Here is an 11,099-nt window from a genome sequence, read left to right as displayed (position 1 = left end):
AAAAACAAAGCCCCCATTAGGCAAATTCCCCCACCCCCCCCCCCCCCCGAGATGTCTTGCGTACCCCCAGGAGTACACGTACCATAGTTTGGGAACCCCTGCTCTAGCATAACTCCACTAATTTACATGCCATAGCAGAGATCCACAATTATAGGTACCAGTTAACTAAAGTCTTGAAACATAACAATGTTAAATTTTGTTTGCAATGACAAGCTGCTAAAATTAGTTAGTGCATAAAATACAAATGCTGCTGAGTTCAATTGGCAAATGGGCAAACTGCATCCTAGAAACCCCTGTTCATGCAAATGGCTCTGAAAAAATAAGTGGAGAATAATAATTCTTTACATATGACACACGGACTTAGTGTGCGTGTCCTTTCCTGACTTGCCATACATGTGGATTGTTTCCAGCAGTCCAGTTACATTCGCATTGGTAAAAAGCTTGCTCATTGTCAACCTAAAATGTTGTCAGAACCATGATTTTCATTCTGCCTTGTGTGAACATTGAGGAGCCCAGTGATTGCATGAACAGGCATGCTGAATTTTTGTATATAAAACCAAACGCTGCTCTTTTGGTAATAAATGCTAGTTTGTTGCCCATTGTCCAATCTTTGGAAAAATATGCATCACCTTCTCTCCGCTGTAGCATTTGTTTGCTGCTTCATGTTCATAGTGGAGTTGTTGCATGCTCCATTGAAAGCTGATTTCATTGAACTCTGGAAAATCAGGCCGCTTTTTTTGGCCTGTACAATTAGTTCAAGCTTCCGATATTCACTTGGATCTCTTTTCATTTTTAATATGGTGGCGTGCACAGCTAGAGGAGAACATGATTGCTTTCAGGTCAGTGAATAAAGTGGGCATTTAAGCTAACCTAGGCACACAAATCAGAATGTCGCACAGAACAAGACCAGCTGGCCAGTACTGCCTAATAGCAATGACAAGCCTGTGGAGCAACTGCGCAACCATCTTGAAAGAGAACTTTTTTTTCCCCAGTCATTTATCTCTAATTATACTCAAACAAATCCAAGCCCCTTATGATTGCATGACATCAAAATGTAATGAATCCATATAAATGATTTTTGGCTTTGATTTTTACCTGCTTGGGCATATTTTTCAGTCGTCTGATGCTGTGTATGGTAAAACGTGTAAAGCTCTATAACCAGGAATACTGGATAGGCGCCAGTACAGCCTTTAGTCGGTGGTATTTCGCTGAAGGTGAGATAGTCAATGGTATTTCATTGGAGGGCCTAAGGAAAAGAAAAAACACACAGACACGTACCTTGGTTGTTTCAGAGGAACAATGTGCACTGTGTAGTTCTGTGCAACTTTCCCCAAACTCAGATAAAGTTTCACCTCTGGAATATCAGGAATCAGTCTGGGCCTTCACTGCATTGCCAATCAATGTCAGGTCTCATCTTCTCTATATCTAACAACAGAGGGGCCGCCCCAACCCCAGCAGCTTGGTCTGACGCCCCAAACCCTGCATATGTCTGCACTAACGGTTTGTCTGCCGCTACCGTTTGGTGACTTGAAACGCATTTTATCCAGCTGGATGACCAGAACAGTGTAAGGCCATGTCCATTTCTATATTAAATCAGGTCTCCGCTTAAATCCTCTCCTTCCAAACACGCTAGCGAATGTGAAGTTATTCAAGTTCCTGCAGTTCTCAGCCATCTTCAAACATGGGCCTCCCAGCTGCATACTATTATGCCAGCTCCCAAAATGCTCTGTATTGAGAAAACTACGTTGCAGTGCGACAGCCGTTCTGTGCACTGGTCTCAGAAAGCTGGTAACTATCTGGATTCTGTTCTCTGTAATTAAGGCAGTAGCAAAGATGGTAAATTACTAGGGGTTATATTCTACTTCTGTTTAAATGAACGGTTTTGCTGTCTTTGCAAGCACATTCAGAAACGAGGGTAGCACTTGTACTGACATGAATCTCCTAATACTCCTTGGTACTTACTACAGAACACAAAATATTGTAGATACGGGCTCTTTAGGCAAGAACGCCGAGCATCTCTTTATTGCAAAATTCAAGTCGCTTTGCTGCTTTTGGTTTAAATAATGTTTTGATTGAAAGGAATTTCCAACATAAATGTGGTTGATCTCTTTTCATGCTGTTAGCCCAGATGGTTAATGTTGTGGGCCTGGCAGCATCAGTGATAGCTGCGTTTCTGGGTAGGATGTAACTCATGGAAGTTGCATATTACAGGTAAAACTTGCTCAGTACTGGCTGTATCCTGCTTCCTTAGATTGGCGAGAGTGCTGCCATTTGCTTGAATGGTGTTAGCGTCCGGTTCTATTTTTTTCATTCTTATTCGAAAAATAATCAGCTCTCATAACTGGAAGTAGTTTCTCTCTTTACAGTTCCTTGGCATTACGGAAGGGTGAACAGTCATCCTTTAAACAGTAAGCAGCGTACATAGCATGACGTTGGTTAATGTGAAATTTATACCAATGCCAATATGGCTCATCTACACTTAAGAGGATAAAGTCGCCTCGTGGATATGGTTTCCACTGTATCAATACAGTTTTCAACCAGTTTTCCAAACAAGACATGGAATAACGGAGGTTTTCGGGTGCAACTGCATCTATCCTGGTGCTTTTGTCAGCACAGCAAAGGTGGCTGGGGTGATGGAGAGCCCCACGCACATGCACGTCTAACAGACATGCTTTAGCTATCAAACCTACTGCATCTTTCTGTTCTCCTGAGCAATATCAAATGTCATTTCTACCTGGGAGAAATGTTACAATCCATGTATTCTCCTTTGCCTGAAGAAGGGCACATGAGCTTGAAAGCTTGCAAATGAAGACAATTTTTTTTTGCAACTATTTAGTTGCACTAATACAAGATACTGCCTCTACCAGGAGTTCTGAATACTTCAGCCATCACGCCTAAGTTTAGATTACACCCACGTTTTTGCAGGTATTGTTTCCCAATGGCACTGTTAAAAACCTTTACAAGCTACAGACTTAAGCTTTCAACTGTCAAGCAGAGAGAGAGTGGCTCCAGTTTACAGATATCAAACAGACTGCCCAAGGTCATAGAAAGTTTGTGACAAAAACAGAAACAGGTCCAACAGGTCCGTGCTTCACCCGCACCTCCATCTGGGCGCAAAACCCAAACGATAGCCTTTCTTTCTGGACTCAGCTGCAGGCACGACATAGGAAATGGGCAATAAAAAAATAACCGGATAGCCTCCATCCTCTTTTCCATTGCGTTCAAAGTTACTCGTCTCCTTTCCTCAACAGCCACCGAAGGAGCTTTGATTTATTTAAACAAACAAAAAGAGGTGTTCTCCCATGCGCCTGTTGGAAAAGGCCTGCGCAAAGCTTGACCTTGACTGAAATGATCTCTGCTCTCTCCTAATGACGGCGCAGGCTTTGAAAGCACCTTCCCCAGGCAGCGCTAGGTTTCCCATAAAGGAAGGGGACTTCTCAAATCAGCCCAGCCGGGAGATGGATCAAATCCAGATTTGTTGCCAAACCCTGAAGGACAAAAAAAGCCCTTCTGCGAGGCCCATCGATATGCAGCGCCAGGTCTGGACACTCCTTGCAGGCAGGCAGGGTCCTGCAGGACCACAAGCTAAAACTCGTTATCACTGGGGAGGCAGCAGCGATGGGGTGGCACAAAGAGGGCTGCGCCCCTCCTCACCTCCCTTCCTCGTGCAGGAAAGTGCAACGTGAAGGGGCTGGGGGGGGGGGGTCTCCCTTGCCCCAGGGGAGTTGCACCAGCCCAGAGCAGGGGCAGGGGCGGAGAGGAGGAGAAAGCCGGACTCCCCCGCCGCAAAGCCGTGCCCGGAGCAGGGAGGACAGCCGGGAAGGGGAAGGGGAAGGGGGGGAGGAGCCGGGGCGGGGGCTGCGGTTTGAAGCGGGAGAGGCGGACACACGCGGCTGCTCCCGGGGGCGGTGCAGGGGCGCCGGCCTTGCGGGCGGGGCCGCGTGTTGAATCAGGCGAGGGGAAAGCGGGCTGGCGAAAGTGCGCGGAAGGAAACTCGGCTCGGGTTGACTTCCCTGCTCCGCAGGAAGCAGGAGCCGGCCCGGCGGCGGCGGCGGCGGGGGCCCGCCTTTCAGTCTCTCCTGGGACGGGCCCGGGGGCCCGGGCTTCGCGGGAGCAATAGCTGCTGGGCTGGGCAGGGAAGCCCGGTGGTCGCCGTGCCTAAAAACCTGCATAGGAGGAGCCTCTAATCACCGGAGGGTGGGTTATAGGGGTGCACAGGGGGCTGCAGGATGCTCTGGCTGGTCTTTAGGAGGGTTTGGATGGGGGATGCTGCTCTTAGGGGGTCGGGCTAGCCCCTGCCGGCCCCTCTCCTCCTCTGCGATCCCTGTGCGGCGGCACGGCGCCGGGAGGAGCTGGATTTGGGGGGGCTCTGCCTGTTCTTCCTTCTTAAGTGTTCAGTTCAGGCCTCCGGAGATTGCAAGCATGGATGCGGTGCATGAGTACCCCCCGCCCCCCGAGAGCAGGAAGGAGATCCAGCTAGCGCCTCCAAAGAACGTGCTGGGGGCCGGGGGGCTTCTGCAATGGCAGCCTCATTCCCACAAGTTGTTCTGGGGTAGCATATCGCAGCATCCATGTGGACAATCTGCACAATTAGATCCTGCTACGCTAGGCTGAGATGGATAATTTAATCTCTGTGGGCCACCCTTTTTTGCCCCTTTTAACTGCTGTTGCAGTAGGTTTAATACAACTATTTTCCCCCATAAAACAGTAAAGACTATGAAAGTATTTACATATATCTGCTATCTTAAAGGAAAGCATATTTTGCAGTGACAAAGACTGTGTTTTAAAATACTGCCTTTCAATGCCTCAGTATAACGCAGCAAAAATTGTCATGCTGATATATCCACATGTCCACACGAGCTTAACTTGAGCACCATGAGTCATGTCAAGTAAAGCAAAACCATAAGGGCTTGCTGGGATCTGTTGTCTATCATTTTTAATCTCTACTGGAGAATATTTAAGAATTTAGCAAGAGAGCAAAAATATTTCCCATGACACTGCAACACTTTTTTAAATACCTGTTCAGAGGTGTCGGGGTGGGGGGAGAGTTCGTCTGTGATTCACATTTAATTGTGCTTTTATTATGGGTTTGTAACAGTTGTATCTTATGTTTCAAAATGTATAACACGATGCAGAGGCTGAACTACAATGAAAAAAGCTGCGTTCTACAAAACTGATTCTAGTTTTTATTTCCAGAAGAAGAATGTCACAAAAGCTGCAGAAAGAAGCCTTCATCAGTAACTTAAATGGAACTACTCTGCAAGAAATTTCAGTAGGATTAACTCTAGCGCCATTGTGTGTGGCTTGCAGAGGACTGCTGTTGGTTTTCTATCACCAGCACTATGGAAGACCATTAAGCTCAAGGAAATATCTACTACTGCTAGACCTGACTGTGCTAGTAGCTCCTCTTGTGCTTTCTTGTACAGTTCTTTCTCCTGTCCTCCCTTTTGTCCCGTCTACCATTTTTCTTATCTGTGCAGGATTGTTTTCTAAAATATACCGTGGGAGAAATCGGTATGTTGGCGCACCCTGTAGACACATCATCAGCGAGTTTCTGAAGACGAGCCTAGAGCCAGAATACGTGCCCTCCATAACTGTGTTTCGTGTGTACGTCAATCTGTTAACTGCCATCAGTATTTTGGCAGTGGATTTCCCACAGTACCCCAGGCGGTACGCTAAAACTGAGACCTATGGCACGGGAGTGATGGATTTTGGTGTGGGAGCTTTTATTTTTGGGAACGCTCTGGTTTGTCCTGAAGTGAGGCAAAAATCCGGTGCAGCGCAAGCCAAATTCTCCTATTTGGCCAGGCAGTCCTTAGCTGTGTGGCCATTAGTTTTTCTGGGCCTGGGACGACTGGTCAGTGTTAAAGCTGTCGATTATCATGAGCATTTATCAGAGTACGGGGTGCACTGGAATTTTTTTTTCACTTTAGCATTTGTGAGGATTGCAGCATCATTGCTTTTATCGTTAGTGCCAGCACAGAAATCATGGATTGTTGCTGTGGTTCTTGCTGTATTTTACCAGTTTATTCTTGATGTTACGCCTCTGAAGGTGTTTGTTTTTTATGGAAGCGATGGCAGAGATTCAAGAGTTGGATTTTTAAATGCCAACAGAGAGGGGGTGTTTTCTCTCTTTGGATACCTAGCCATCTATATGGCCAGTGTGCAAGTGGGGTTATATGTATTGAAGAAGAGAACCGTTGTCAAAGACTGGATTGAAGTAATATGCTTGTTTTTGCTGACAGTTATTCTTCTCTTTATATTTCTTCACTTGACTCAAATGTATATAGATCCGGTATCCCGTAGGCTGGCTAATCTGGCTTTCTGCATTTGGGTGGTTGCCCATGGCCTGACATTTTTCATTTTATTTTTAGTGACTGATCTTATTTTAGTGCTTACAAAACTTCTGGTAAATGGGTCTGGAGTGCCTTGTTGTTGGAATCTTTCACAACCACCTAGTACAAATAAAAAGCATGATTCAGAGCCCGTGTCTATCAAAAGAGAAGAAAAACTGCTAAGTGTTTGCTTAATTAATGCTATTAATAAAAACCAACTAGTCTTTTTCTTGTTAGCAAATGTTATGACTGGCATAGTGAATATGATGATAGATACAATCCACAGCAATACTGTGGTTACATTATTTGTGTTACACTTGTACATGTTTACTAACTGTTTAAGTATGTATATATTGCATGCAAAAAATCTAATACTAAAATGGTGGTGACCATCAAAACTTCTTCTGGTCTAATATTGTTGATCTTAAGCATGCGGGGGGCTGGACTCGATGATCTTCCGAGGTCCCTTCCAGCCCTAATGTCTATGAAATCTATGAAAATGTATATGTGTCTTTTTAAAAATATTTTGTTGACTGTGCTTGAGTAATTGTGGGTTTCTATTTTTTTGGCTTTTTGTTTTTAATGGAAAAACTAAAATGCCTTTGTCTTGCAGATATGTTGCTTTGCAATACAGTCTGTATTGATGATTTATACCCAATGTTCTCTCCAGCGTAACTTGGCAAGTGTTATAATTTAATTTCTGGATCTTGAGATGTATTTATGAATCAACAGTTTACTGACCCTTCTCCTGCAAACACTTAAGCATGTTTACCCATAAAACTTTACCCATATGAACAATGAATTTCTCAGTGAGTTCAAGAGGACTATTTACAGGTCCAGATATTGGGGGGGGGGGGGAACCACAATCTCACCTCTGGTTTCGGGTGCTTGAAGAATATTTGAAAGACAAAAATTCTGTTCCCTCCTCCATTGAGTTATCTTGGCTGAGTTTCTTCCTTTATTTCCCTCTCTGCAAGTTGCAGATGATACTGCTTCCCTGCCTCGCACAGTTGTTGGGAGGATAAATACATTAAGGACCAACACATTTGGTAACGGGAGCTAAAATGTAAAACTGCACAAATCATGGAAGGTCTTTCTTTCTTTTTTAAATGGCTCTTCTTCTGGGGTTTTCCTGAACTTGGGGATCCATTTATCTGTACTCCATTGACTCAGTGGACCTATAGTAAAAGGTATGGCCAAACAGTTGAAATTTGCTGGTTGCTTCGGCAAGCCTCAAACCATTACAAAAACAAAGGTACTATTTAAATCAGTAGGCCTCAGAAGAGGTATAAAGTTTTGGCCACGTCAATTCAAATGCAAGAGCAGGGCCCAGGATTGTATAAATGACTGTAGATCTATGTGTTTTTAATTTCTGAATTAAAGAAGAAAATGCTTTGCTGTCTGGCCAGACAAAAATTCCTAATGTTGTCTGTCGTTACTGATAACTCACACTTATTTTTAAAAAGTTTCTATTCCTGGTTTATGGGACACCCAAAATGGAGGCCTCGATTATTAACTCAGCTACAGTGTTTTGCTAAAATAAAACTGTTCACAAATGCTGACTTCTGGAGCATTGAGGCCTCAGGTTTGTCTTGCAACAAACCCTGCTAGATTGCAGGAGTCCAGCGTGGGCGTTATGTGATTATGACATATTTGAATAAGCAGCAAAAGACACCTAAATTAGAAGGCGGTATGTAAATTGTATCTTACTGAACCAGGGTGAAGTGGAGGAAGCCTGTTATGCCTAGGCAGAGCCCTTTTGGCTTTGTGTATGTGCAAGTCAGCCGGTGTGCTAGCAGTTGAATAACTGGAGCCTTGGTTTGTAATGTAAAAGATGCAGTAACTAAGCCACATAAACCAATAGGACTGCAGTATGCAAATACATTATGAAGTAGCATATGATTGGCTCTTCAGTCTCTGATGTCACAGTTGCAACAATGAACCGTTCATAGTAAAACCGTAGATGGCAGAACAGCAAATCACGAGTCAGTCGCCCATTTTTTAAGCTATATAAAAGTAAGTCCTTTGCTACTGAATGAGTGAGAATGCCAATTAAGTCCTACAACTTATCATCAGTAACAAGGTGGCAACTTCTAGCCTCAGGCAACCGGCATAGTTAGGAATACAGAACATTTAGTCCATGATTAGTTACTGATATCTAGCCAGATTTCTGAAATTACCAATAAAGTAATGCACCCTAGAGTTCTTTGATCAAGTAAATAGGACAGTATAATGCAAGTGTTGAGAGCCTGAGAATGTACAAATGTGCTGTGGACAAGAAACGGACTCACTTTTTTTTCCCCCGCTCACTAGTGATAAAATTAGGTCAGCTTGTGTTGCTGTTCTCTGTATGAGATGGAAAGAGGTGCGTTTCAATAGGTGTAGCACAGCACTTGCCACCAGATAGCACCAAGAAAGTTGTTTTCTCCCAGCTTTGGTTTTGATGAGCTTTAGATGAGCAAGGTAATATGCATCTTGTGCTTCTGTTGATAAGCGTGGAAAAAATCTGCATCAGAAATTCAATTATTTAATGTACAGTAAAATTTAATTATTCTGGTATTTTACCTGATAGGACTGTAGTATGTCAGTGACTTGGAGGGAGTGCAAGAAATAGCAGAATGGTGGAGGAGTTGTTCCTTTAGTTCCAGTGTAACTGTAGAATATAGACAAAGGGGTGAGGATAATAATTGGTTAATTTGTCTTTGATGTCACAATTTGACCACCTAATAATGGGCTATTCACAGGGCTGCAGCAAAGGGGGAAGGCAGAAGAAACGAGTGGGAGAGCAGAATGGATTGGCTTATATTAGTAATGTCTCCTGTACGCTTTATTTGACTTTTCAGGATCAGTTCTGATACTAAGATGCTTTTATGATACATTTTAAAACCAGTAACTTCGCTTTAAGACCAAAGTCAGTTATATCCAAAAGATCTCCTCAACGATGCCCCTTTACAACTTGAAATATTTGGGCACTTGCTTTTAAAGTCTGTGGGCACACCTGTATGTTCATTAATGTGCCGTAATTATGATGCATTACGTTTTAGTACCCGTAATGACCGGTAATAACTTAATGCACCGTTATCGGCACTACTGCGCAGTAGTGCAGAGAGAGTCTTTTTGTGATGTTAATGCTCAGTAGAATAAATCTACAGCTCATTAGTGTATTAGCACGGGTTTTGCCCGCTGCGCTAACGCGCAGTAGAATTAGTCTACTGTGCTCAAAGCGTCTCATGTAGACGTGCCCTGAATATCTTAGAGGAGTCAGTATGTGTTCCTTCAGATCGAGCTTGAAGCATACAGGTGGGCCAGTATGGGGACTGACCTCTTTCAGTCAATTTTGCTTGTTTTTTGTGGTTAGCTATATCTTGAGGGATGCCAGTCAGGCCCTTCCACAGGCAAATCAGTCATATAAAATTTAGCACGTTCAATGTCATTCCCAATCTTCTGATTATTCCTATATGCTGTCCTCAGAGTGGAAAATGTTGGCGGGACTTTGTTCTCTTGTTACGCTGAGATCCCACTGAGTCCTACGCAGCCAGACTGAAAAGGGACAGAAATGATGAATGAGGTTGTATGCTGAATAGACCTGGAGAGAACCTGAACCCGGCGTACTCTGCAATTCTGCTATTCAAGACACCCGCCACCCCCCCCAGCTTTTACAGATTTTCAGCTTTTTATTATTATTTTTTTTAAATACTGGTAGCATTCTCAAGGGTTTCACTTCAGCCTGAAATAACCAACAAATATGAAAATCCCTTTATTTAATGGCCCCTACCACTTTCACAGGCAGCGACTATAATATAAGTAATATGAAAGATACCATACCAGTTGTATCATTTTCATATTTAGCTAATGAAAGTCTGGGTTGTTTTTTTTTCCTATTTAAATTAAATTACCACAGGATTTTCAGTCTGCTGCACCCGAGTGCTGCAAACTCCAGAGCCCCTGCAAGGGAACTTAAGCCAAAGTACATGGAGCCTTGTTAACCAAGGTATGAGAGTGTGAGGTTGCATTTTAATATTTGTGTTGGGCATCCCATGTGTAAATTTTAGCTATGGTTTCAGAAATGGTGTTTAATGTGTTTTTTTTACTCCTGCCAACATTTGCAGTCATGCCACATGTATGTAGCTCCAGCACAGCTGTACTGACTAGAACTGAGTTGCAGCAGTAGTGTGTTTCTGGTGCAAATGAGGTTAAAGCAATGTTAGATTTGTCCACTTTCACTATAAGCAGGTGTCAGAGCAAGGAATTAAGCCCAGTTTTTGCTCTCAGAGTCTAACCACTACCCCAGAGTCCCTTTTCACCATCTCTATTTTGATCAGCAGTTACATAAAAATGCAGGGTTTTTAACTCCCAGCTCTCCATCTCTCTTTCCTCTCATCCTTTTTCAGATTTCTTTTTCTTTTCCCCTAGGACGGAGGGTCTTACACCTTTGAAGTGCTGCTCATTACTGCAAGATAAGTGAAGAGGGATGGGGATTTTTTTTTTTTGGCAGGGGGAGTCTTTCCTGTCCCTTGAGGTCCTGTTTTAAGGGAAGGCCTTACCTCAATTGAAGTTCACCAAACTTAAACATTAAGATCTCATAATACACCTTGTAACACCGATTAGTGAGCTGTGTTTTAGCGCGGGGCCTACTCCAGCATGCGCTTATATGAAAAGATGATTGCCCGCTGCTGCTGAGAGAAGCCCCTTCAGACGACCAAAACGTGCCTTTACCACCTTGTTTCGGTGCGGCAGGGTGGTTTTATCGCTACAAAAGACAGC

At 43.7% G+C, this 11,099-nt stretch overlaps 2 protein-coding genes and 1 long non-coding RNA gene across 3 annotated transcripts in view; 1 reads left to right on the top strand and 2 right to left on the bottom strand.

Annotated features, from left to right (window-relative positions):
• MYO19 (myosin XIX) overlaps window positions 1–1,371 on the bottom strand; it is a 31,108-nt gene extending 29,737 nt beyond the window's left edge. Inside the window, exons 1-2 of the mRNA XM_019511109.1 lie at window positions 1,353–1,371; window positions 1,096–1,246 (exon numbers count right to left, since the gene is read on the bottom strand). Of these exons, the coding sequence (XP_019366654.1) occupies window positions 1,096–1,107 (12 nt within the window). The 5' untranslated portion in view covers window positions 1,108–1,246; window positions 1,353–1,371. The remainder of the gene's footprint in view (window positions 1–1,095; window positions 1,247–1,352) is intronic.
• A 3,160-nt stretch (window positions 1,372–4,531) lies between these two features.
• PIGW (phosphatidylinositol glycan anchor biosynthesis class W) lies at window positions 4,532–6,947 on the top strand. The gene is made up of 2 exons (XM_019511108.1): window positions 4,532–6,773; window positions 6,830–6,947. Exon 1 carries the CDS (start codon window positions 5,204–5,206, stop codon window positions 6,722–6,724), a length of 1,521 nt encoding a protein of 506 aa, XP_019366653.1. The 5' UTR covers window positions 4,532–5,203; the 3' UTR covers window positions 6,725–6,773; window positions 6,830–6,947.
• Window positions 6,832–9,981, bottom strand: LOC109293265. The gene is made up of 4 exons (XR_002096283.1): window positions 9,658–9,981; window positions 8,901–8,988; window positions 8,627–8,818; window positions 6,832–7,336 (listed from the first exon to the last, which is right to left on the bottom strand). It is a non-coding gene; the product is annotated as an uncharacterized LOC109293265 (long non-coding RNA).
• Window positions 9,982–11,099: the final 1,118 nt, after the last annotated feature.

This window comes from Gavialis gangeticus, unplaced genomic scaffold (assembly GCF_001723915.1).
Source record: "Gavialis gangeticus isolate Ggan-Ray unplaced genomic scaffold, GavGan_comp1, whole genome shotgun sequence".
Taxonomy (NCBI): domain Eukaryota; kingdom Metazoa; phylum Chordata; order Crocodylia; family Gavialidae; genus Gavialis; species Gavialis gangeticus.
The sequence above is the reverse complement of the archived record's forward strand: the minus strand, read 5'-3'. Positions and strand labels throughout refer to the sequence as shown.